The sequence below is a fragment of the Ascaphus truei genome, chromosome 4 (genome assembly GCF_040206685.1).
Source record: "Ascaphus truei isolate aAscTru1 chromosome 4, aAscTru1.hap1, whole genome shotgun sequence".
NCBI lineage: Eukaryota > Metazoa > Chordata > Amphibia > Anura > Ascaphidae > Ascaphus > Ascaphus truei.
The window spans coordinates 384,365,476-384,392,975 of NC_134486.1; the positions used below are offsets into that span (position 1 = coordinate 384,365,476).

Here is a 27,500-nt window from a genome sequence, read left to right on the forward strand (position 1 = left end):
ATGAGAGTCTATAACACTACATTCAAAGCGATCTAATAACGGGAGTTATTTGATCTATTAGATCGCTTTGAATGTAGTGTTATAGACTCTCATTGCAATACAATTTATTGTGGCATTTTCTGTGTGTGTTTTTTTTTTTACTATAAAGAATTATGCATTAATCTCGGTTCTCTGGTTCTCTTTTCCATGCGCTCCTATTTTTGTGTGTTATATTTTCTAAGAGTCGCAATTAAAAAATGGTAGAATTTCAGAAATGACCGTGAAGCATGTGTGCGCATGATATTCCTAAAATGTTTTTAATTAAGCATGAGGTACCTTTAATTCTGAAGGTATATGGATTTATAGTGCATGCTCATAATATCCAACACTTGCAATGTTTTCTGATTTATGCCTGTTTTGTTTTTCTGTTTAAAAGAAGATTGTTCAGAGTCGGAGAGCAGCAGCAGCAGCAGCAGCAATGAGTCCGAGTGTAAAAGGCATGAAGATGGTCGGTCTTCAGAGAGTGAGGAGTCTCAGAGCTCTGCAGCCAGCAGGCCATCTCCTCCGCCTCATGACACCTTGTCAGCAGGTTTGTAGTTACAAGTGGCATTTGTTCTATATCATTGGGCGGAGTATCTGTCGGACTACGTTGGCCAGTAGGGGGTTTAGTATTCTGAAGGTGCAGTCCGAAGTGAATGCTCCACACATGCTTATATTGGGTATAATCTGTCATTGAGCCCTTTTCATACAAAAATAAGACACCTATTGGTAAATTATTTTCTAAGTTGGTTTTAAACATGGCAAGCTGAAAAGTGGGAAGTCTTCGAGTTCCTCCAACTTCTCTATTTTGTGAGAATTCCCAGTATGTTGAGCCAAGCACAGTTCCTGACGCCCTGCTTCTGATTGGACTGAAGAACGTGGGCTGAGGAACTTAATTGATGTGAACTCTATTTCAGATAAGAGTCATTCTTCAATTCTGTTCAGTTTAAACTTTTTAAGGAAGAGTGCATTTTTTTTAAATAACTGAATTGAGGAAAACATCCTCTTTTAATGCTCCAGTGAAATATAGCCATTCTGCTCCAGGAGAAGTATTTGTTTAGATTAGGTTGTAAATACCTTCTAATGGGATAACAAGACTGTCTCTTCTAGAATGTGAATGTTTAGAGGTTTCACAACGTCGCAGGTGTTTGTTTTGTTTGTGCAGGTCCAGACTTGTGAGGTTTCGAACGTTCTGTGAACCCCGTTCTATAAATATCAATTTTATATTGGAAGGTATGAGTGTGTGATGGTGAAAGAGAAATTGGTGGTTGGTAATGTGAAAAAAAAAATACTTGTCAGTAGCTACTGAGGGTTTTATTTATTTTAGAATTCTTTGGTATCGATTTGCAGCACATTGTTTTTCTTGATCAATCCACTTTTTGGTGTTTGTCTATTTTCGCTGTTTCAGCTGTTTTTATAGCTTTGCTGTTTGGGTGGAAGAGTGCATTTCCACCACTTATAGTGTGGTACTGACTTGCAATATTTCATAAATTCATTGTTCACCTCTTCGCCACGTTTTTAAGCTAGCATTGCACTGGTAAGAGGTAAAACGACAATTTGCTTTTAGTTATGTAGCAGATGAGGTTGAAAAAGACATGCGTCCATAGAGTTCAACCTATGTTAAATTCAGACGACAGATACTTATCTTATATTTATAGTGTATTGATACAGAGGAAGGCGAATAAAAAAACCCCCAGTGAAACATCATCCAGTGATGTCTCATAAGGGGAAAAATAAATGCCATTACTGCAATCAGAAAGGCAAGCGGATTTCTCCTTGGATTAACTTCCTTCCCATGTTATTTGCTATATCCCTGTACATCTTCCCATTCTAAAAAAAAAGAAGTTAGGTTTTCATTTTCTTAAATCAAGTCAGCAAAAAGTGTACTTTAAAACAAACATAGCTCAAGAGGAAGTGTCCTATTTACTAAACAGCCTTCTGCTATAAGACACCATGCGTTGCTGGAAGACTTCTCCCGCCCAGTAAATACAACCGGCTGTAAGGTCCTCCAGTGTTTCAAGTTACTGGAATTTCTTTTTACTGATTCTTGTTTGCCTTTTAATTTGTTTCTGTTCAGCGCAGGTGAAATCCCAGACGGTAAGAGCATACGAGCAGCTCGCAAACAACGTAAATTGGCCCGAGCGCATGGGGATTACATTGCGCTCCACGCATCACACGAAGCGTCAAATTCCAGCCAATCAGAAAGCGGCGACGAGCTTGATGACCACGAGAAACGAATCAAGTTTGCCCCGAGGCTGAGAACCCTGAGGGAGCAGATGGCAGACGAGACGTGTAAGTTGGAATCACGGGCAGACCATGCCATGGCTGACCTATCTAATAAGGGATGGTGGGGCTGTCTGGGACAATGGCCATTATTGAGACCTAAGCCCCCTGCAATTTCATAAATGGTAAATATACCATTTAAGGAACAGAGACTGCCCGAAAGCGAATGTTCTCCGGCCAGCTATTGACTGTTTGTTCTAAGTGATGTAACTCCCCCCACATCGGAAACCGCTTGTTGGGTTTGTCATAATTTGTAGTGTTGTACACACAGTAGTTCTGTATATTCTATCATTGTAACTGAATCATTTGAGCACACGCAAGGTTTGACATTTTTATATCTCATGCTGTCTTCAAACTGTGAATGCTGCTTTGTGTGTTTTTGTATTGGACTCTCCCAAGCGGGCGTGGGGGCGCGATGCCAAGAGTGAGCTTATTTTCCCTGGAAAGTACAGCGTGTTACTCTGCCTCTATTACTTCTTTTGGTCTTTGAACATTGCTTGATGTCTTTTCCTGGCTATTGTTCTTGCCCTCGTTATACCCCATCGTTGGCTATTGTTCTTGCCCTCGTTATACCCCATCGTTGGCTATTGTTCTTGCCCTCGTTATACCCCATCGTTGGCTATTGTTCTTGCCCTCGTTATACCCCATCGTTGGCTATTGTTCTTGCCCTCGTTATACCCCATCGTTGGCTATTGTTCTTGCCCTCGTTATACCCCATCGTTGGCTATTGTTCTTGCCCTCGTTATACCCCATCGTTGGCTATTGTTCTTGCCCTCGTTATACCCCATCGTTGGCTATTGTTCTTGCCCTCGTTATACCCCATCGTTGGCTATTGTTCTTGCCCTCGTTATACCCCATCGTTGGCTATTGTTCTTGCCCTCGTTATACCCCATCGTTGGCTATTGTTCTTGCCCTCGTTATACCCCATCGTTGGCTATTGTTCTTGCCCTCGTTATACCCGATCGTTGGCTATTGTTCTTGCCCTCGTTATACCCCATCGTTGGCTATTGTTCTTGCCCTCGTTATACCCCATCGTTGGCTATTGTTCTTGCCCTCGTTATACCCCATCGTTGGCTATTGTTCTTGCCCTCGTTATACCCCATCGTTGGCTATTGTTCTTGCCCTCGTTATACCCCATCGTTGGCTATTGTTCTTGCCCTCGTTATACCCCATCGTTGGCTATTGTTCTTGCCCTCGTTATACCCCATCGTTGGCTATTGTTCTTGCCCTCGTTATACCCCATCTTTGATGATTTACACAATACCAATGTATTATTTGTGCGTGTTGGAGATTGACAAATAATCTTCAAAACTTCAAACATCTGAATGTGCTTCCAGATATTCATTGGATGTGGCTTTTTAGGAGGCTTTTTCATAAGGGTCCTTCAGCTCAAGACCTGGGCTCCTGGTGGTAGTTCAGCAGAGCTCACTAAACATACTCGAGATGGCTTGAGTTTGCATGAGCTTCGTTTTCAATATGTTGAGCACCACATTCCCTTTAACCCTCTCCTGCCCACATTGCTGTGGTAGAGTTAATGTAGTATTGTGCTTTGCAGTGTCTAACAGTGACGCAGGCAGTGGTGGAAACCAGGAAGATGAAGACTTGCAGGACACCTGGGAGGAGCAGCAAATCCGGAAAGCGATCAAATACCCACAGGTTGGTGTTTGGTTTTTTCCTACTACTGTGTATTTGGTTTATACATTTGTTTTACAAGCTATTATTGATGAACGTTTTTCTCCATTTTGCGAATGAAGTAGAAATAGCCGTGTTAGTCCAGCAGCGGTAGTGCAGAGTAAGTGAGCACTTCAGTATTGGGTGATACTCATTTTTATGTGGACTAACTATAGATAATATAAGACTGCAGCCCCAGTGCGCAACGGGGTGCCTGGTGGCGCTCGTTCCCGGCAGCAGCGTGACCTGTTAGACTCCAGGCAGCGTGCGACGGGGGGGGGGGGGGGTATGGGGGCCCGGCCATGACGTCACGTAGCTGGTCCGCCCTCATTGGCTGAACCGCCGCTGTGATGTGGCCAGGGCTCTGTCGCCACTAGCAAAGACAAAATCCTTGTCTTTGCTAAATGTGGTCGTGCATTGAGCCGGGGCGCCGGCCCCAGAGACGCTGCCGCAGCCACTGGGGACCCAGCCTAAGACAAGGTTTCGAGAGTTCTTTCTCTTCCTCAGGTCAGCAATACTGAATTACAGAGATTCCACGAGTTTAACACAGATGTAAAGAACACGTCAACAATCTAATCTTCATTTTACTAAACACGGACATAATAGATTTCTTCTGCATCCAGGCATTTGTACAGCTTTATGCAGAGCTCCTCGAGATCTAGTTGGATTAGTACTTGAGACACAGGTTCCCTCAGTTTTCCCCACACTCACTTCTAAGCCTCCAAATACTGTGTGAGATGGGACAGGGAAAGTGCTCAACATTACTGTGCACTAAAGGTGTTACTACTGTTAACTTGGAATATTTACAGAAAAAATGCAATTGGTGGCAGCATATATGGCTAGTTGCAATATTAAACAGTATAATGGACTAAATTGGTGTGTGGTCTTTTAGATTATGGATGACGATTGGTTAATCCAACGCCGCCCAAATCGAATTAAAATAAGAAAAGTTGAGCCAAGGTTCCCACTGCCGTCAGTAACTGTGCAAGACATAAGAAAGAAGCTGGCTGTAAGGTAAGCCCTGAGAATATCCATGCCGGTTATATTTTACATCAAAGAACTATTGAATCAGATGTTATGTTTTGGTAATCTTGGAATTGCCTGTGGACTTTTTGACTTGAAGCTTTTATTAAACCGACTTGCAAAATACATGTAAAAGCAGGTTAAAAAATAATCTTTCGGTAGTAAATTGGGTTGAAGTTTTATTTAAATATCAGTAATGGAAGAATTTCTTAGCACTTCTATTCTTCCAAATGAATAAGTATATTTACTGTACAAAATTCTCACCTTTAAGGCTATACACTCTTCTGCCCCTCCTTACATCTCAGCCCTAATTTCTCGCTATGCACCATCCCGACTCATGTTCTGCTCAAGGATGTCTTCTCTCTACCCCTTTTTGTGTCTAAAGACCTCTGTCACTGACTGTCCCACACCTCTGGAATGCCCTTCCCCTCAATATCTGACTGGCGCCCTCTCTATCCACCTTTAGGACCTTTTTTTTAAAACTTCTTTTTTTTGTTTCCAATATTTTTATAGGGTTTTTAAAAAAAAATGAAAAGGAAAAAAAAACCAGAAGATAAATAACAACATACAACAATAATCATACATACTGGTATCAGAGTAAAAATCATAGGGTTGACCATTTTTAAAACAGCTCTTTAAGAAATCATATGGGTAGCTCCATGTATTACTGCTGTAAAGTGCTATGTACCTGGATGGCACTATAAAGATATACATATGATATTTTAATAATTTATTAATAATGGTATTATTAGTCTTGACGCAGCGGTTCCCAACTTTTTTTTACATTGTGCACCCCCGAAGTATGGCAGGAGACTGCTGAGTAAATATGGCCCATAGTTAGCTTTTGAAATCTCGAGTCACTTCATCACGTATTGCTTATTCTACCGGTATATATAAACTCTGTACATATGAAAGAACCAAAACAGAACACAACGTTCAGAAAGTATAATGCAAATAATTCCATATAGAATGGTCCCCATTTTAATAACTTTGCCTAAAAAGCAATAGGAAAATGCAGGGTTTACTAGTGGATTTTTTTGTGTGTGAATGCTGTGTAATATTCATTTTTGTGTCCCAAGAATGTACAGTATTTGTAATTCCGTCTTGCAGGCTCGCTTCTTTTCGGGAAGTGCACCGTTCACACGAGCAGGAGAGTGAAAAGTTTATGCGCGATCTAGAAAGTTCCAAAACCACCCTGGAAATGCTCGAGAAGACTTCAAGTGAACGTTGCTACAAGTTTTACAAGGAGATGAAAACCTATGTAGAAAACCTGGTCGACTGTCTGAATGAAAAGGTAGGTGACTCATCTCTTCGGACCGAGAAGGAAAGGGACACTTGGTCAGATTGTTGTCGTTTTGCAAACGCGCGATTCTTTGCTTGGGATTCCTCTTGGATCAGGTAATAAAAACTTATTGGAGACTGATAAAAAACAAGAGTTATGAACCGTTCTGAGGGACAAACATTTGAATGTATTTTTAGTCTAATACTAAATGTAAAATTATTAGAAATCTAGAATTTGACTTAAGATCAGAACCACTTTGCCCATCTTGTGTCTTCTCATCTGCTGGGAAAGATCACACTCTAGTTCAGGGGTCGGCAACCTGCGGCTCTTTCCGCTGCCACGTGCAGCTCTCTCTCTGCAGGTTGCCGACACCCAGCTGCTGCCTCTCTCACTCACTATCCTGCAGGCAAACTTAATCTGGGCTGATCCGCAGAGGTGGCCTGCTGGAAGGTGTCCTTGGAGGTGCCTGTGGGGATTACAAGGGGAAGATGGGGGGGGGAATTAATCAGGGGGGGGTTGCTCCTCCTTCAATTTGACCTGGGCCACAAAATTCTTATTGCCGTGCGTGTGTGTGTGTGCGCGAGCCCATGAATTGGGGGGGGGGTTGTTGTGTATGTGTTTTTTGGGGAGGGTAGTGTATGTATGAAAAAATCTAAATAAAGGTGGTATTGTGAGATGCATTTTATTCCCCAACATATTTTGGTGTATGTTAGTGCTTATACAGTATATAGCTATTGGTGTGTGTACAGTATGTGTTTGTGGAGGTGTAATGTTCATGCATGTGTTGCGGCTCTCGGAATATTTTGGAGGAAGAATTTTTTTTTTATAAAATAGCTCTTCCTTGAGAGGTTGCAGACCCCGGCTCTAGTTCAGACCCCGGCTGCTGACATGGGAGGAGGAGGGGGGGGGCTGCTGACATGGGAGGAGGAGGGGGGGCTGCTGACATGGGAGGGGGAGCTGCTGACATGGGAGGAGGAGGGGGGGGGCTGCTGACATGGGAGGAGGAGGGGGGGCTGCTGACATGGGGGGGGGCTGCTGACATGGGGCTGCTGACATGGGATGGGGGGCTGCTGACATGGGGGGGGCTGCTGACATGGGGGGGCTGCTGACATGGGGGGGCTGCTGACATGGGGGGGCTGCTGACATGGGGGGGCTGCTGACATGGGGGGGCTGCTGACATGGGGGGGCTGCTGACATGGGGGGGCTGCTGACATGGGGGGGCTGCTGACATGGGGGGGGTTACTGACATGAGGGGGGCTACTGACATGGGGGGACTGCTGACATGGGGGGACTGCTGACATGGGGGGGGCTGCTGACATGGGGGGGGCTGCTGACATGGGGGGGGCTGCTGACATGGGGGGGGCTGCTGACATGGGGGGGACTGCTGCCATGAAGGGGGCTGCTGACATGGGGGGGCTGCTGACATGGGGGGGCTGCTGACATGGGGGGGCTGCTGAAATGGAATGGGCTGGGGGAGCTGCTGAAAGGGAATGGGCTGGAGGGGCTGCTGAAATGGAATGGGCTGGGGGGCTGCTTAAATGGGGTGTGGGGGGCTGCTGAAATGGGGTGTGGGGTGCTGCTGTGGGGGGCTGCTGAAATGGGGTGGGGGGCTGCTGAAATAGGCTGTGGGGGGCTGCTGAAATGGGCTGTGGTGGGCTGCTGAAATGGGCTGTGGTGGGCTGCTGAAATGGGCTGTGAGGGGCTGCTGAAATGGGGTGTGGGGGGCTGCTGTGGGGGGCTGCTGAAATGGGGTGGGGGGCTGCTGATATGGGCTGTGGGGGCTGTTGAAATGGGCTGTGGGGGGCTGCTGAAATGGGCTGTGGGGCCAACTCTGTTTTCCTTGCGAGGGGGAGAGTGGTGTGAGGTGCAGGAGGGGGAGTGATGTAAGGTGCAGGGGGGGGAGAGTGATGTAAGGTGCAGGGGGGGGAGAGTGATGTAAGGTGCAGGGGTGGGAGAGTGATGTAAGGTGCATGGGGGGAGAGTGATGTGAGGTGCAGGGGGGGAGAGTGATGTGCGGTGCAGAGGGGGGGTGGGATGTGTGGTGTGCAGGTGGTATTGTGTGTTTGATGTGGAGGGGGAGTATTGTGTGTGGGTGAGGGGGAGAGATGGGGGTATGAGAGATCGATGGGGAGTCTCGCAAAGGTTGTTGATGGGTTTTGGGGGAGATATGAGGATGATGATGATGAAGGGTGCTGGGGGAGATATATATTTGGATGATGAGAGGTGCTGGAGGAGAGATGATGATTATGATGATTTTACCCGTGCGGCCCAAATCTTTTTTTCCTTGGAGCAGTTCGGCCCTTCTCACTGTACAAGTTGTGCAGGCCTGGTTTAATCGATCAAACATAAGACACTTGAGTTCTGTCTTTATTACCTTACAGTCTGACATTTACTGCTAATTTACAGATAACCCGGATAAGTGAACTTGAGTCAGAGATGTTGAAGCTCTTGCAGCACAGAGCCAGAACGGTCCTGCAGCGCAGGCAAGCCGACCTCCTCAGCGAGTCTGCTGCCATTCAGAGGATAGCCGGTTAGTTCTTTGTTGAATTTTTGTGTTAAGTTGTAAAACGGAAGGGGGATCCACGGTGTACGACGTCTGCTCCTCCAGCACAGTTGTTTATTTTAATTATTGGACTATTTGATAGTATTATGAATTGTTTCTTAAAGTGTTGACGCTTCTTGTCTTACTCCCTGTGCATGTAGACATTTTGCACCGTTATGCATTTTTTATGTTTGAACATATAGATATCTTGTCTGTCGCACAGTAACACAGGATCTCTTTACAAATCAGCCCATTGTATACACAAAGAATGAAAAGTAAAGAAGACTTTTTTGATAGAAACTTACATTTTAATGTTATATATTTAAAAATAAGTGTGTGTGTGTGTGTGTGTGTGTGTGTGTGTATGACCTAGGCGCAATTGGGAAGAGAACAGGAATGTGAAAAAATATAATCCACACTATATTTGAAAAATAATGAGGCACTTTAGTTGATGGGAATCCCGAAACACATTGTCACTGTATCCAATTGGGAAAGGGAATTGTAACTGCATTCATTGAGACTGTTGATTGTTTCACTATGGATGGAATAATGAAGGTAATTTAACCAATATATTAGGATAGGTAGTAGTCTTCTAAAAATCACATTTATTATAAAACTTCCTCAAGTACAGATATAAAAAACATCAATGTTTAGTTGAGAGAGGATAACACAGAATAATATAGTTGGAGTAAATGTCCCAATTTGTATCCAAGCCTTTAAAAAGACTTTGAACAACCTGTTGGATCCGTAGGGAAACGTTCCTATAGTATAGGATATAGTTCACACAGAAATTACAATCGAAGTGCGTCCCCTTACCCTCCGTGATGTTCTTCTGGGTGGTGGGAGATTTGAATACTGTGAGATTCTGGCCAGCATTCAAACACTGCTTCGAGAGAGGGAGGGGAGAATATGGGGGGGGAAGGACACTTGTGGGAAGGGAGGGAAGTAACTCAACCTCTTCTCCTTCTCCGTGTCCTCTCGATTCACTCACCCCTTCTCTTATATCACTGCATATCATAGTTCTGAATCTCCAAACCGCAACACGACCCTCTAACTCTGTCTCCTCCTTTCTTGCCGACTGGGCTTCCGTGAGTTCAGCGTCTCCATGTATGCGGCTTGCTTCCTCCACACTCACCGCTTCCGCATCACGTGGGGGAGTCACTTCACGTCTCGCGAGACGTTCCACTTAGAAACTGCACTGTGTGTTGTCCGATCACTACTGCAAATTGTAGCAGTCTAGTTGATTGTAAAACAGATGCTAGGATCGGGAAAAAAAGACTTGCCAACGGTGTACCTCTCCAACTTAGTAACCCTACGCGTTTCAACATACAATGTCTTCGGCAGGGAACCCCTGACTAAGACATTGTATGTTGAAACGCGTAGGGTTACTAAGTTGAAGAGAGGTACACGGATCCAACAGGTTGTTCAAAGTCTTTTTAAAGGCTTGGATACAAATTGGGACATTTACTCCAACTATATTATTCAGTGTTATCCTCTCTCAACTAAACATTGATGTTTTTTATATCTGTACTTGAGGAAGTTTTATAATAAATGTGATTTTTAGAAGACTACTACCTATCCTAATATATTGGTTAAATTACCTTTATTATTCCATCCATAGTGAAACAATCAACAGTCTCAATGAATGCAGTTACAATTCCCTTTCCCAATTGGATACAGTGACAATGTGCTTCGGGATTCCCATCAATCAACTAAAGTGCCTCATTATTTTTCAAGTATAGTGTGGATTTATATTTTTTCACATTCCTGTTCTCTTCCCAATTGCGCCTAGGTCATCTTCACCAATTTCTCCTTCTCGGCGGTGGTGGGGCCGTGGACCTAATTGGCAGCATCTGAGATAAGGACAGGTAGTCACTGGTAGCACCTCCTCCAGAATTATATATTGTGTCACTTTATATTGATATTTAATTTTGATGCGCTATTGAGATATATATATATATATATATATATATATATATATATATATATATATATATATATTCAATGTTTTATTCACCTTCTAGCACTTATCTCTCTGCACCGAACGGGACAGGTTCCCTTTGACATCTTGATAAGGAGGAAATAATGTGGGGCGGTTTTATCTAACGCTAATTATAGAACATTAGTAATAAAATAACAATAATTTGAGAGCATCAGAAACATTGATCGAGCATTTTAACGGTGCTCGTCTTCATATAAACATCACCGCAAATACGCATAACTGCTAAGATTATTTTGCTGCCTTTTTATTTAGGAGGGAATGAAAACAAATCGGATAACAAAGTGGAGGATGAGGCGCCAAACGCGTTGGAGGATCCAGAATGCCGAAGGTGAGCGAATAACACTATGCACCGGCGATCTCACACCACCAGGGGGCTGTGCATGGAAAGGGCTAATAAATTGTATTGTATGTCTTTATTTATATAGCGCCAAAAGTGTACTCAGCGCTTCACAAAGAATACAGTACAGGGAATTATAATTATACAATAAGTGCAGCAAAATCAGACAATAGGAAAGGAAATCCCTGCCCCGAAGAGCTTACAATCTAAGAGGGATATTACGATCCTCACCGCCTCAGTTGTGTTCTATTGGTTCTGGAGAAGAACAAGAGACCCGGTAATGTGGGAAAGGAGAGCTTTTGGTGTAGTATTGGCAGTTTAGTTTGCCACAGCTTAGTTGAGAGGGGCCTCTAAACCGAAGTATACTAATGGCAGTGACATCTTTAAGGGGTTAAATGTGGGTGATGCCCCTTTTTCCAAAATCCCACACCTTAGATCAGGGGTGCGCAAACTGGGGGGTGCGATATTTTTCGGGGGGGTGGTTGCAGTGGCCCCGCGCTCTTCCCCAAGGCATTAAAATGAAATGCCATGGTTTCGCATGAGGCTTCTCAAACCTCAACTTAACTTGCTTCATCTGGCGTCTGAAAGCTTCTCCATGGCAACACGGGGTCATGCGGCGTCATGTGACATCACATGACCCAGCGCGTCATTTGACGCCGCACTGAGCGAAGGGGGGGGGGAGGCGCGAGCACCGGGGGGACAAGAGGCAGAGGGGCGCAGGAGAAAAAGTTTGCGCACCCCTGCCTTAGGTCATGGGAATAAAGTGTGGTGAGCGGAGTTAGAGAAAATCAAAGCGGCACTTAAAAAATAAATAAATAAAACCTAAGCTGACGATTTGATTTGTTCTCCCGTGATCGATCAGCAGAGATCCTGCTTCCAAAGGTTCACTAAATGGCTGCCTTTCAGTTTAAATCAATCCTTCAGTCAGTGTAACTCAGCAGCTACAATGTATCCTGATATTACTAAGGTACCATTATCTATTGTTACAGTTTAGAGAGAAGGTAAGGGAGTGGGGGCGCGAACAGGGAGGGAAGCAGGCAGGGGGGGCGCAGTAGGGAAGTTTGCGCGCCCCTGCCGTAGGCCATTAGATTTTCGCTGCGGTAGCTCGGGGCACTTTACAGCAGTCCATAAGTTACCTCTATTATTGTTACCAACACGAACCCTGATACAAATCAGGGCTTTACTTACCTGATAGGAGAATAAGGATACTTAGTTACACTACGAACCACATCTAGCTTCTTTGGCACTTATTGTAGTGCTACAGTTAATATATACTCTCTCTGCAGTATGTTGTGATGTTTCTTAATTCACTACTTTATTTAGGCTTCCGTTTAGAGTTTAATATTGGACAATAAGAATCCAAGACTCATTTTGTGTCCATGCCTTATTGTATTTATTTGAGCACAGCTCACAATAAGTCATTTTAAACTTTACTTCAATTCATACTGTGCATCATATCGGTCCCTCCTTCGGGATCCATTGTACTTACTTAGTCCATGTATCGGGGCTGTCTCTGCGCCGTTGTTAATTCTTTGAGTGCTCTCATTCTTTGGGGTTCTTTTCTCTTTAGTTCGTTGTCTCTACCTTACCCCAGATTGGTGTTACAATTTACCACATTTTGTTTCTAAGAGCTGTTGCGAGGGTTCATTCCCATCCCCCCCTCCCTCCCCACCTAGTTCCCAAACTCTATCAAACTTTCTTGTGGTATGATTCAGAAATGAGGTGACTCTCCATTAGTTGGACATCATTAACCCTTCTAATAATCTCTCGTCTGGAGGGCGGGAGTATCTTCTTCCACACTGCTGCATCAGCTCATCTAGCCGCCGTTAGGATATACAAAATCAATTTAACTGTAGAGTGGTTCACATCATCCATGGGTTTAGCCCAAATAATTAAAACTGGATCTAACGGCATCTTGATCCCTGTCACATCTTCTATCAATTTCAGAACTGCCCCCCAATATGTCTGCATTACTGGACAAAACCACCAAATATGCGCTGGATCCCCTGCCTGCCCACAACCCCTCCAGCATATCCATCAGTAGACTCGGGGAACATTTGCTTTAACCTCTTAGGGGTGTAATACCAGCGTAGCAGAATTTTGTAAATATTCTCTTTCGTTACTGTACATATAGAGGTTATACCTGTATCATCCCAAATATCTTCTCGGTCCTCTCTTGTTATTTCAGTCTGGGAGTCCAGAGCCCGCTGACCCATATATTTATGGTCCGGTGTATCCTTTTAAGGGATGAAACCCCGGTAGAGAGATGAGATCAGACCTTTTTGATATCTTTGTGTTTTGCACAGATCTTCGAATCCATGTGTATCTAGGGAATTCCTCCCCATGGAAATACTGCCAAACAAAATGTCTGACCTGTATATATTTGAACATCTCAGTTAGAGGCAGACCATATTTTCTCATCGATCCCTCAAAACACATCAGCTTGTCTTTTTCTAATAGATCTCCAGAATCCCTCTCTGTCTCCAGGTTTCAAAGCCCTGACCCTGAATCTCGGCAGAAAGTGACCCTGCTTGGCATTTTGTCATATTTTGATTTTTATCATTTTGTGTGAATGAAAGACTTTTGAGAGTGACTAAATGCTGAGAAGTTTCACTTCGGACGCGCGTGCTCTGCACACACCCCATTTAATTTTATTGGTATTGTGGTATGCATGTTTTTTTGTGTGTGCATTTAGACTAAAAAAAATCAGTAATATGTGTAACGTCTCCATCCCCAGTGTGTTTCGTCCTTTTTCACATTGCAGCACTATGGTTAATGTTTTTAAATCCCCATATTTTGGGGGTGAAGTGAATTATTGTACTTGAGCAGTAACTTTTGTGTCAATTATAACCACATATATAGAATAGAACTTCTAAATAAAGTTTCCTGAAAAAAGGCCCAGTGCAAATTATAGCACAAACATCCCTCTGGGTTACATAGTTACACAGCAGATGAGGTTGAAAAAAAAGACTTACGTCCATCAAGTTACCTATGCTACATTTTAAATGATTTTATTTATATTTGATATTGTTTTTGATGGGCCAGCGCATGTTGCTGTTACATATAGTTTACGGTGAATTAGGATGTGATGGAGTCCTATCCATAGCATATATTCTCACAGGCTGTGTACCTTTATCCAGGATGAGGAGGCGGCAGGCACGGGAGCATTCTGTGGGCAGTGATCACTGTGAAGGCATGTCTAGTGATGACGAGATGCCCGCTGATGAGGAGAGGGCTTTACAGAAAAACAGAGGTAACCCCAAAAAGATGGGGGGGGGCGGGAAATCAAATTTCATTTTATCATACTGAAACTAAAATGAGCATGGTGTATCCATGAGGAAGTAGCTTACCGCTGCGAAACGCGTAAGGAGTATGTACAATGGTTTGTGAGCCTCTTGGGAATAGTTGAATAGCGGAGTACCTGAAAGCCGCAGACAGCCAAACCGAGATGGAAGAGAGTCTGTGGAACGCAGCACTGACACCTTAAAACTGCAGTGGTTCGTTTTTTTTTAAATTTATTTAGGATATAGATGAAAGTAACTGAATGTGAATGAAACACGTGTGGAATTTATCTATATTAAAATTTGTTAAATTATACATTTTTGTAAAACCCAATGCTAAAAAAAATGTAAATAAAATTATAAATGGTATTTAAAATGCAAAATAAATGTATTCAACAAATAGATTAAAGTGAAAAGTCTATGAAAAAGCAAAACAAACTAAGAATCACCATAGGGCAAATGGTAACAATATCAATTGTAAGGTCCTTAAGAGCCCTTTTTACTTTTAAATTTATCAACTGGTTTCTTTTTTTATTAAGTTTTTTTTTGTGTCTTCCCATAGATGATATTTTGCTGGAGTGTAAAACCATATTTGAAGATGTGCACGAAGACTTCTATCAGATAAAAAACATTCTGTCCAAATTTCAGGACTGGAGAGAGAAGTTTTCCGAGTCCTATTATGATGCTTATATCAGCCTATGTCTTCCCAAGCTTCTGAATCCATTAATCAGATTGCAATTATTGGACTGGAATCCTCTGGAGGTAGGATTATTTATTCACGTTTTAATGTAACCACTATTGAATCATTTGTTTATGCCATTGACCACCTCAATAAGAATGACCATCGGTAGAAATTGATAGCAGACAAGCAGGCTTTTTCTCAGAAAACACGGAGACTGTCCCTTGAAGAAAACTGCTACCCTCTGACTCTGAGGTCACAAAATAAAGTTCTACTGAAATGGCACAACAGTCGCAATTGTGTATAAGTGTAATATTTATCTGCAAAATAGTCCAAGTGGGATAACACTGCAATTTCCACCTTGTTAAGCCAAACAACTGACGTAAATGAGAGCTACAAATGTTGGCCTTGTTTGTAAAGCTTTGTGCATGCTGTATTCTCCCGTTCAGAATGTCCGGGACCTGGGACAAATGGCCTGGTACCTTGATATAGAAGAGTTTTGCTGCAGCAAAGATAACTCTGAAACAAACCTGGAGGATAACCCTGATCATAAAGTTTTGTCCGCTGTCATTGAGAAAACTCTTCTTCCTAAACTTTCAGGTGAGCCTTTTTTTTTTTAACTTTGTAACTTTATATAGGCGGTCCTCACTATCTGACGTCTCGATTTACGACGAACGGCATACCTGACGCGTCGCAATGCATTCCAACGGGACGTTTTTACGATGCCAAAAACTCCTTATCCGCCACTCGTCAAATGGGGTTCCGCTTTACGATGCTAGTTTCCGGAACGCATTCTGTCGGGTAACCGAGGACCGCCTGTATACTTTAAATATATTATCTCGGTACCGTTGTGCATATTGTGAACATTGTGTTTAAATGTGACCTGGGTAAACACTGAAATTATCCATATATAAAGCAATTAAATGAAGCACTCTTCCACTAATTGCATGGTCAAACTGTGGAATTCACTCACTACCTCTGGAGGTTGTGATAGCAAATAGCATTCATACATTTAAGAGGGGTAGCCAACTCCACTCCTCAATGGCCACAAACAGGTCTGGTTTTCAAGCTATCTCTGCTTCAGCACAAGTGGCTCAGTCAGTCCTCGACTGAGCCACCTGTGCTGAAGCAGGGATAGCCTGAAAACGTGACCTGGTCGTGGCCATTGAGGACTGGAGTCTACCGGAGTCTAGGGGTTGACTACCCCCGGAGTATGTCTATTCATGGAGAGGAAGTCCATAATGTATACTAGTAGTATGGACCCGGGATGCAGGTAGTGAGCGATGCTGTATGCTGCGCTCAACTCCACGCTTCCAGTACTCACCACTGTTGGAGACAGGATACCATGCTGGATGGTATTACTCGGAAGTGGTACTAAAATGGACCTGAGCTTAGACTCCCTACTGGCTCAGGTAGTTTTTAAGATTAAAGCTGGGCAAAGTATATTGTTGTAAATACTAATGTAATATCTGTTTTCAGGATTTGTGGAGCACGTGTGGGACCCGCTGTCATCTGTGCAAACGGACAACCTGGTGCATCTCTGCAAAACACACGTACTGGAAAACGAGTCCAGTAAAGCCGTACAGGTAAAAAAATAAGTAATCCTGGTATTATGCCATACATTTCAGCTTCTTTACACTCACTGTAGTTTTACATGTGGGCATAGTAACCAAGGAGACCAGTATAATCCATTGATGATGGGCCCTGGGAAGCAATGCATGTAATGCAGTAGATCGCATAAATCCCTTTGCTGTTGGACTATGGTCCAGTCTAAGGCTGCGCTTATGGTACTGGCTATGGCGACGCGACCGCTGACGTCAGCCGTCGCTATTGCGATTCCTGCACTGTGGTGCGGGAGTGCAACGGGGCGTGGTGGAGGCGTGGCCGTGAGCGGTTCGCCCTCATTGGCTTGACTATTGTCAAATTCTCTTGACTACAGCGATTTTTGTCTGTGTTGCTGCGTAGCGCCCACTGTGTGCACCCGCGACAGACTTCATGTAGATGCGAAGGCGCTGCGGGCCGTAGCCAGTACTGTAAGCGCAGCCTAAGCCAAGTTCATTTGGAAAACCTCCACTAACGCCTTTCTGAGGTTGAAGGGAAAACGACCTCTAACAGTGTTGCAAAACCACAAAAGTTCCTACCAGTGAAACAATGAAATGATCTAGAAATAACAATACATAGAATCCATGTTTCTAAGTGACTTAGTGCACTTTATTGTGATATTACAACCATATTTGTTTTCAAACTCAAAATTAATCGATTGGCATCACACCCCTCCCATTTTGGAATCCTTTGTCCCTTGAGTCTTTACTCTAATACTAGTACCTACCTGTAGGTTGTCCCAACATAAGTCTTGTATGTTAACAAAGCACTTTATAGGAACTATGAAATCTAGCTGCCCAGCAGCATTGGGTGCCTAATATTGGATCAGTAGGAACGGAGCACAAGCCTGATAAATTCTAACCTCATAAAGTGTGATTTACGTCACAGCTTTGCATATGTAGTTGAATGCAAGGCATAAAGTAATTTTAAAACACAATTTTTTTTTTAAAGCTTTCTTTTGTGTATCCCAGACATTCCCTACAAGACAGTTTAAGTAGTAATGCTACCTTGTAAAAATCAAATCGTGTTTTTTTTTTTTTTTTTTTTTTTTTTTTTTTTTTTTTTTTAAGGGTCTGATAAGTTGTCTAGTTTCAAGACTAAAGAAAACCATTGAAGATGATGTGTTCATTCCTATATATCCCAAAAGGTACGGTTCTTGTTAAGAGATGTATAAGTGGAATGGCCATCTGCGCAGGCTCTGTATGAGTTCTTGAAAGTGATTTGCGAGACTTGTTGGATGATTGCTTTTTAACTACACAACGACTGCCAATATCTGTGCACACAGCAGATGTAATGTTCCTACTGCAGTTATACCGGTACTAAAGCTACAGACTTGTAATTAATTAAGTACTGGCATTTTCTCAACGTTTCGTTAATTTCTCTTTTTTTAAATGTTCCTAACACATGAGGCAAATGTAAGAAAAAAATTGGCAGCAAGCCAGAGCACCGCACCACGAACGTAGACAGTGCAAGAGGGTGAATAAAAAGCCATTTATTGCCAAAATAGGAAGAGCAAAGTTACACTAACCATGTTTTGCGCCCCAGCGCTTTGTGAAAGTGTTCTATCATATGGAAACTCTCTCTCTTTGCATGATGCAAATGTACATTTTCTATAGCATCAACATTTTTTTGCACCAGCAAAAGTATCCCAGGCTGATGTGTTTTGTATCAGTGTTCGTCCTCACACTTCAGTGAATGTACAGGATTACACACAGAGGAAACCGCTGCGTTAACATACAGTATGTGGTTACAAGTATACTGTGGTGTTTTTGTTTCCAGTCTTAAAGTGTTGGTTTTTCAGTACGGTTCAAAACCATAATGAATGGTTTTTCACACTTCTGTTGCTTTGCTTGACTTTTTATGAAATATAAATGATCTGCATACATGTTGCAGTGTGTAGAATTGTTGCATTTTCTTTTTTTTTTTTAAATAGTGCTTTGGAGGACAAAACATCACCAAAGTCAACGTTTCAAGAGAGACAGTTTTGGTCAGCTGTGAAAGTAAGTAATAATCTGACTTCCAGAGTCGTATTTAATCATAGAAATGTGTAAGAGAAGGCCTTTACAGTGACCTCTAGGGATACCTGACATTGTACTCTGCTTTGTGCTTTAGGTAGCAAGATTTTGATTGCAGTTGTATTGCAGTAATGCAATTAACACTTTAGATTTCTTTCCATAAGCCCCTTGTAGTGTGTCTGATGTGCAGTGTGTTAAAAGCACGTCTTGTATCTGCTAGTATGCCATGTTATCTCTTTATATGTTTATTTCCATCCTAATCCTGGACGAAATTGTATTTTTTTTAAGATGAACTATATAAACGTGGTAATGTTTTTGCTTCTTTCCCGACCGCTTTATTTTCAGGTGCTGCGTAATGTTCTGTGTTGGGACGGCTTTCTGCAAGATGAAACCCTTCAGGAGCTCGGGCTGGACAAACTGCTGAATCGCTACCTCTTATTAATACTACTCAATGCACAGCCAGGTCCACAGAGTGTCAAGAAATGCAGCAAGGTGACTATCCAGTGAGATCAGGAGCAAAGATTGTGACAAGTCAACCTGTGTGTTTGCAGTGTGTGGCTCACACAACCCCCTGCAAGCTGAGAACGCAAATGCATCCCCATATTTGTGTCAAAGGAGTGCTGCTGGGATTGTGACCTAATGTATACAACAAGACGAAAATCCCCGATACTACATCTAATATGACAAATTATATAGTTGAATACTTGTCTGTCTCTCTTCTCATAAGTAAGCGTCATTTAGTCAAATTCTTTGGCCAAGGTAAATCCTTTTTACAGGTCCTAACATTACCTGCAAACACTCCCGTTCACAGAACTCTGGGGTCCCTTGGGATCCAGTGATTATTTTACTTTTTGAGCTGCAGTTATATTCAATAGTTTGTATGTAACCAATTATTTAATCAAATTATTTTAAAAAAATGATTTTTTTTTGTCATGTAATATGTGACACCTAGACACCGGTATCACCGTTCCTAAAATGTTGAAAATAGCTGTGGCGTTGTTAAATACACATATTCACTTAAATACGCAATCCCGCTATTTAAAAAAATAGAAAAATTAAAAAAATAATTGTGCTACAGGTTTGAAATTGATGGGGGGATTCTCTGGATCTAAAACGTGCTACGTTTAGATCCGGGGACCCCCAAGTTCATTAGATGCTTACCGGTGGCTGCCCAGATCTTGCGGGTCACACGAGCCAATAGGAAGCCACAATGTCATCCGTTGCGGCTTCTGCGCAGCAGAAGAACACTGTATCTCAGGAGCTGGGGAGAGGGGGTCTCTGGGTCTACAAATAGCGCAGTTTGACTTTGGAGGACCCCCTGGTACCCTTGCAATGAAAAAAAGCTCTGTGTGCCGAGCACGCGCATTTTAAATGAAACTTCTTTGTCTTTTGTCACAGAAATTGTTTTTGTGATGGTGATGTTTTTAATTAAAAATCATCACAATTTCCGTGACAACGCAAAGAAGTGTGACAGAACGCGCGTGCTCGGCACACGCCCTGTTTTAGCTAGTTGCACTTCTATAGTTATACTAACTGAAATACTTGTGTGCGCGCGTGTCTCACTCTGCATGTGTCACTGTGTGTGTGCGCGGATTTTTTCCCCATGAAAACCCTGTAGGTGCCAGCAAAGAAGTTTCACTTCAAAAAAACATTGTTAATCTGGTGTTGGTGCAGCTTTAGCACAGCTGCTGTTCTGGGCAGCGAGTCGCACTTCCACTGGAGTTTACCCATTAGGTTAGGGGTGGCCAACTCCACCAACGGGTCAGGTTTTAAAGATATTCCTGCTTCAGCACAGGTGGCTCACTGTGCTTAAGCCACCTGTGCAGATGCAGGGACTAATTGAGCCACCTGTGCTGAAGCAGGGATATCCTTAAAACCTGACCTGTTGGTGGCTCTTGAGGACTGGAGTTGCCCACCCCTGAACTAGGCGGAGGTCTATGCATTGGGCCGGTCTACATCCCAGGCTGGTGGGGAGGGGGAAGAGTCTGGGGGTCGGGAGAAAGTAAGTCCTATTATACTGACCCAGCTAGATTCACACAATCTAATATTCTTTCCCCCATAGACCGTCATGAGAGATTATGTATTTTAATCAATCTGGTGCTTTAGGGGTTAATGTAGCTACAGTTTGGGTTAAAAAATACAATATATTGAGTTTATGACAGGTCAAGACTTTTCCTGGGTCTGTGCTGGTCTTCAAAGAGGATTTAATTAAGGAGCCTATCACGGATGGCCCACTAAAAGTGACATGTTGTTTAGAAAGTCATAAACAATAACCAGACGCTAGCCTGCCAGCCTCAAAGAAAATTAAACGTTTGTGAATAATTACTGGTACATTCCAGAGAGAGGTGACACACAGGTTATGCTTTCGTTGGAGGACTTTATTAAAAATGAGAGTATCATATGATGTCATCTACTGTACATACTAAGAATTTCATATCTGTAATCGTGACAGTGGCATACAATGAGGCCAGACATGTATGGTCTAACAGGTAATAAGGGACAGATATCAATTTTTCGCTCAAATGTAGGGGTAAGACAGTCATGCATAGTCTCGTCATGACCGCCTGAATCTATTGATGTGACTTGTGTGCCTAGGTAGTAAAGAATGGACGTTACAAGTGCATTTATATATTGAGGCAAAAAGCTTAAAAGTTGTTTGTTAGAATTTTTTTTTCTCTATCGTAAAATGGTCAATGTCACAGCTGATTTACGACGGGTGGAATTATGTTTCAATCGAGATAAATAGTACATAAGACTTAGCAAGGTATTATGAAAACCAGATTTCAACAGAGGTGTGTGGAGCAAACGTGAATTCTCATTTCTGCGCTGTGACCTCTCTGGGAGAAATCCTGACATATGGTAACGTACTGTATAGGAATTTCTGTTTTATCCTATAATTTTTAGAAGCTGTCCTGCATTTTCTGTAATTGTATGTTCTTGTAATCCTTCTGTAATCTAAGCACTGCATTTTTATATATATTAAAACATTTGTGATGCTTTGGGGCTCTGAATGAACTGTTGCACACTGGAGAGAGTATTTACATTATTGGACACATTTTACTACAACAGATTCTTGTTTAAGTGCATAGTTTTTTCTATAATAAACAGGGACCTGAGAGCCTGGCAGATATATTACCGTAATTACATATTTTATTGCATATTTCTTGGGTAGTGGCAGCGTAGATATGATTGCAATTGAGTAGGGGTTAATATTAACTCACTGGAGGTATCTTGCGCAGCAGAAAGGTGAGTTGGCTAGAGTAGCCGTGTGTATTAACCCTGGTTGCATATCTAAGGCCGCGCTTATACTGACGGCGACGCGACCGATGACGTCACCCATCAACGTCGCCATTTGCAAAAGTTGTGTTTAGGGTTTTAGGCGACAGCCAGTGACGTCATAAAAGGGGAGGGAAAAAAATCAAATAACCGTTACTACTAGATTTCTGGTAGCATTGTCACTCCGTTGCTTTGTCTCCGTCACGTGCACTATAAGAGCACGTCACGGCGAAAATGCATTTGTTTTGCCGCAATGTGACGGAGTGTCGCCGGCACTATAAGCGCAGCCTAAGTCATGTGCTCACGTGTGTGCTGTTCGTGACAGATGGTATATGGGGACGGATTGAGGGGAGATATTGTTCATTTGAGGGACCTTTGCGAAGGTGAACATTGGGGACAGCTCGCGAGCTGTTTATTAACCCTTGTCCCGCATGCAGGTCACGTGCTCACAGGTGTGCCGTATGTGACTGACAAAATGCTTAAATTAGATTATGTAGCTCATAAATCTGCGTTTGCTTCGAAGGTGATGGGGATAAAAACAGGGATTGTTTTTCCTTCTGCAGCTGGTTGAATGTCTGCCACAGAGCTGGTTTCGCGGCCTTCAGAGTGGATCATCGCTGCCACGCTTAGCCAATTTCAGCAAACACATGCTGCAGTGTGTACATGCATTGCATAAAATGAATGAAAGGTAAGGAAAACTGCATGTGTGTGTTCTTTCAATCTCTGTTTAGTAAACTGTAGGACGCAAGGCCTTTTCATTTTAACCCTGCAAGGATCCCTTTTTGTGAATGAGTAATGTTACATTTGAAAGAATTGGTTACTCCTATTCTGTTTAGAAATTACATTTATTTACATACAAGTTACTAATGTTTCCTTTCATCTTAAGCAGATTTCATTGAAAGGTACTCAATGGATTCTGCTTTAAAGAAAAGTTAATGTGAAATATGTACGGGAGGTATTACTGCAACTATGAATTATCTCTGCTCTTACCTCTGAATCCTGGGTATCTTTGCATTATTCTGTCCTCGCATAGGTCTCCAAAAAGCAGAATAGTTTATTTTTCCTGGTATTTGCCATTATACTTTATGGAGGCGTCTCTGGCACAGAGGGGTTTCATGAGAAATGTAGACAGACTATGTAGTGTTGTAAGCATGTCCCAGTAACAATGGTTTTAAAGATTTGCTTTTCATTGTAGGGCAAACATGGAAGTTTTAGTGTCTCTGCTGGTGAAGATAAAAGCATTAGATTACGCGGAAGAAGTCATCAAGCAATACCACATGGAAGAACTAGAAGTATTAGTGAACTTTTAACAGATATTGTGAGTTCGTCAACTGAACATTCGCTGAGACAACCATCCATAGCTGTTGTCATGTGGTCATGTTGGTTGTTCAGTGTGCCATGAGAAATATTGAATTGCAATTGAATATAAGTTTTATTTCATCATAAGTGTTATCTTGTGTATTTGTGTGCCAGCCAAGTCTATAAAGTTTCAGTATCTTATTGCTACATTTAGGCAGAGGGCAAAAAAAAGAAAAAAATGTCATTCTGTATCCAGCTTTGTTCCCTTGCATAGCAACGTGGAGATATATATATATAAAAAAAAAATTTTTTTTAAGATTGTACAATCCATTGTGTAAGTTATTTAAACAACTTGTAGTACCAACTCCGTGAATGAACAGAGCAGTTTGATATTTATTTTTATAATAGGATATCTAAATATAATACAAAAAAGGGGCCCTTAAGGAAGTGATCTTTAGCAATCACCTAAACTTGAAGATACGATTGATCTTCCTTTACACTGCTGGTTCTCGACACATTATAATTTTGTTCAGTTTGCCTTCAGTGAAGACGTTAATTATATTACGGGGTGACCTTTTTGTTTGAGTTGGCTACATGAGACCATTTTTTCGTCATAGCATGCTGGTAATAGCTTCAGTTTGTCACTTACTTTCAGAAGTTTCTAAAGTAAATAAATAAAACTTTTAAAAAAACCTATTTCCTCAAAAAATAAATGTATTTTGTAATACATGTTCTTTTTAATACAATTTCTTTATAAAAATTTGTTTATCATAAATACAAATCTTCCTCTGTTTTGCAATGTTTTTTCTTTTTAAAATAAAACATCTTTCCACCTGAGGTTTGTGGCAGTGGTTGGCGCCTGTATACAGGTACATGCTTTAAATTCCCCTCATTCTGTGCTTATTTCTAGTTGGTCGTCTCATGTTGGAATGAATGCTTAAATCTGACTAACTTTATAATTGGGATGTGAAATTGTCAATCGTCGTCGTTCCACCCCAATTAGTGGCCTTTGTAAATTAAAACAAAAGCATTTGAAAGCTTTTTTACATAGTTACATAGTAGATGAGGTTGAAAAAAGACATAGGTCCATCAAGTTCAACCTATGCTAAATTTAGACAACAGATACTTTATCCTATATCTATACTTACTTATTGATCCAGAGGAAGGCAAACAAAAAACCCCATTAAGGGGAAAAATTAATTCCTTCCTGACTCCAAGAATTGGCAATCGGATTAATCCCTGGATCAACATCCTTCCCATGTATACTTATTTGGTTTATCCCTATACCTTTCCCATCTAAAAAGATGTCCAACTTTTTTTGAACAAATCTATTGTATCTGCCATCACAGTCTCTATGGGTAATGAATTCCACATTTTAACTGCCCTTACTGTAAAGAACCCTTTCCTTTGTAGTTGGTGAAATTTCCTTTCCACCAACCTTAAGGGATGGCCCAGAGTCCTTTGTACTGCCCGTGGGATGAATATTTCTTTTGAAAGCTCCTTGTATTGTCCCTGAATATATTTGTATATAGTTATCATATCCCCTCTTAGACGCCTCTTTTCTAATGTAAATAAATCTAATTTAGCTAGCCTCTCCTCATAAGTTAGATTGTCCACCCCCTTTATTAATTTGGTGGCTCTTCTCTGCACTCTCTCTAGTTCCATAATGTCTTGTCTTAGGATTGGTGCCCAAAATTGTACTCCATATTCAAGGTGTGGTCTTACTAATGCTTTGTAAAGGGGCATAATTATGTTTACTTCCCTTCCATTCATTGCCCGTTTGATGCAAGATAAGATCTTGTTTGCCTTTGCAGCGACTGCATGACATTGGGCACTATTGCTAAGCCTGCTGTCTACAAGCACTCCTAAATCCTTCTCCATCAAGGATTCCCCCAATATATCTCCATTTAATTTGTAAGTCGCCTTTTTATTCTTGCATTCAAAATGCATAACCTTACATTTATCTGTATTAAACCTCATCTGCCATTTACCTGCCCAATTTTCCAGTCTCTCCAAGTCCTTCTGAAGAGAAATTACATCCTGCTCTGATTCTATTACCTTACACAATTTAGTATCATCAGCAAAGATGGAGACTTTGCTCTCGATCCCAACCTCAAGATCATTAATAAACAAGTTAAAAAGCAGGGGTCCCAGTACCGATCCCTGAGGTACTCCACTCACGACTTTAGCCCAACCTGAAAAAGTTCAATTTATGACAACCCTCTGTTGTCTGTCCTTTAACCAGTTTTCAATCCAGGGGCATATATTATTACTGAGTCCAATTATCTTTATTTTGTACACCAACCTCTTGTGTGAAACCGTATCAAAAGCCTTTCCAAAATCTAAGTAGACCACATCAACTGCATTACCCTGGTCTAAATTCCTACTTACCTCCTCAAAGAAACAAATAAGGTTAGTTTGGCATGATCTAGCCTTCATAAATAATTTTGTTTTCCATTAGGTATTCCTGAATATTATCCCGTATTAAACCTTCAAGTAGTTTCCCTACTATTGAAGTCAGGCTTACAGGTCTGTAATTTCCCGGTTGTGATCTAGCTCCCTTTTTAAATATAGGCACCACATCTACTTTACGCCAATCTTGTGATACTGAGCCTGTGGAAATGGAGTCCTTGAATATTAAATATAATGGTTTTGCTATTACTGAGCTTAACTCCTTGAGAGTTAAGTGGCTTAACTTGTGGTGAAGCAGGGATATAAAAAATTGAGAGTATATGCTGCACACCCAAAAAGTATAAAGAAAAAAAATGGTTTCGGTGCTTCCAGAAGACCCGTAAGTAATCCAGTATATCCAGTGAAAAGATGAACCAAGGTACTTCGGATTTTTAAGCAAATATAAACTTTATTGTGCCATAAGTACTCACGTGTGTATTTATGGCACAATAAAGTTTATATTTGAATCCAACGTGCCCTGGTTCATCTTTTCACTGAAGCAGGGATATCCATAAAAGCTTACCTATTGGGGGCCCTTGAGGACAGAGTTTGAGACCCCTAGAGTTAATGTGTTTATAGATGTACTGTATGTGTACTAGCTTTAGTCTGATTGTATGCCTCTTAATTCACTGTATGCGCTTTAAAATACACAAATAAATTAATGCCAAGCTTTAGTGGAAAAACAAGAAAATATGATAAAGAGCGTTGCAAGGGATCAAAGGTTTGTCTCGTTAGCAAGAATAATCACGGGGGTCCATGATGAAGGTATTCCGTCCTGCAACAAACCAGTTTAATATTTACCATACATTCGCAGATCAACTAACTTTCCCCACAGCTGGAGATTACTGGGCGAAGTGACCACTAGCCATGGGGATCCAGGTAAATTAAGTTGGGTTACATGTTGGTAATGGGAAGCTAATACAGGTACACCTGTGGAATCCTACATGCGTCACCCAAACCCACATGATGTCACGCGTATGAAGCGTCTTGAAGTCACGGGTGGGGGGGAAAACGGGCCCTCATGTCTGCTACCACATATGAGATGGATTAATAAAGAAGAAAGTCACTACGCATCATTAATTTAGGAGCTGTTTATTGAATTTATGCACATAAGGACTCACGGTACGATGTGTTGTGTGTGTGCTAATACTTTTATTGAGAATGGAGTTTAGGGACACATTTACAGTGCACCACAAATACTGTGCATGGTCATTACAGTCCCATGCTTGCAATGCTATTCATCAGCGATAGACTCGCGCACTGTACATGGTTTCTCGCTGTCCTTATAGGCATAAACAAAAATCGGTGACTAAAATAAGAAACAATAGTTCAGAAATACACATACTTTCTATTACCCTGTGCTACCAGGGTGGGACTTTAACCACAACCCAGCTGCACCTGTATCCAACTAAGGAACTCTCCTTACCACACCATGGACCTGCACAAGGCAGCAGCCGGCGGGCTTCCAAAGGGCCCTTGCTGGCTGTTGGCTGATGTTTGCTGCGGCCCATGTATAATCCACGGTGAACAACCTCTCCTCCTATTCCTCGTGTCCCCACTCCCCTCACCCTATTTTTTATTTATAGATATTAAGCTCTTATTGTGTAAAATTACTTATATGCAGTGCTCGACAAATCTGGTCGCCCGGTTGTCACCGGCAATCAGATTTGGGCCGCTGGCGACCCGTCTTGGCCGCCCAAGCAACGCATGCAGTTATTTTGCAATTCCCCTGCTCACGC

At 42.0% G+C, this 27,500-nt stretch overlaps 1 protein-coding gene across 2 annotated transcripts in view; it reads left to right on the top strand.

Moving 5' to 3' along the window:
* The window catches only part of GCFC2 (GC-rich sequence DNA-binding factor 2), a 29,807-nt gene extending 5,682 nt beyond the window's left edge, over positions 1 to 24,125 (top strand). The window contains exons 3-18 of one of the 2 annotated variants that reach the window (XM_075598486.1): positions 416 to 568; positions 2,101 to 2,310; positions 3,857 to 3,957; positions 4,865 to 4,986; positions 6,106 to 6,289; positions 8,684 to 8,807; positions 11,074 to 11,149; positions 14,299 to 14,411; positions 15,002 to 15,201; positions 15,568 to 15,718; positions 16,598 to 16,704; positions 17,791 to 17,867; positions 18,654 to 18,720; positions 19,081 to 19,227; positions 22,575 to 22,699; positions 23,207 to 24,125. In XM_075598486.1, the coding sequence (XP_075454601.1) occupies positions 416 to 568; positions 2,101 to 2,310; positions 3,857 to 3,957; positions 4,865 to 4,986; positions 6,106 to 6,289; positions 8,684 to 8,807; positions 11,074 to 11,149; positions 14,299 to 14,411; positions 15,002 to 15,201; positions 15,568 to 15,718; positions 16,598 to 16,704; positions 17,791 to 17,867; positions 18,654 to 18,720; positions 19,081 to 19,227; positions 22,575 to 22,699; positions 23,207 to 23,321 (2,072 nt within the window). In that variant the 3' untranslated portion in view covers positions 23,322 to 24,125. The remainder of the gene's footprint in view (positions 1 to 415; positions 569 to 2,100; positions 2,311 to 3,856; positions 3,958 to 4,864; positions 4,987 to 6,105; positions 6,290 to 8,683; positions 8,808 to 11,073; positions 11,150 to 14,298; positions 14,412 to 15,001; positions 15,202 to 15,567; positions 15,719 to 16,597; positions 16,705 to 17,790; positions 17,868 to 18,653; positions 18,721 to 19,080; positions 19,228 to 22,574; positions 22,700 to 23,206) is intronic. The other variant, XM_075598487.1, reaches the window with a different exon arrangement.
* The last annotated feature ends 3,375 nt before the right edge of the window (positions 24,126 to 27,500 follow it).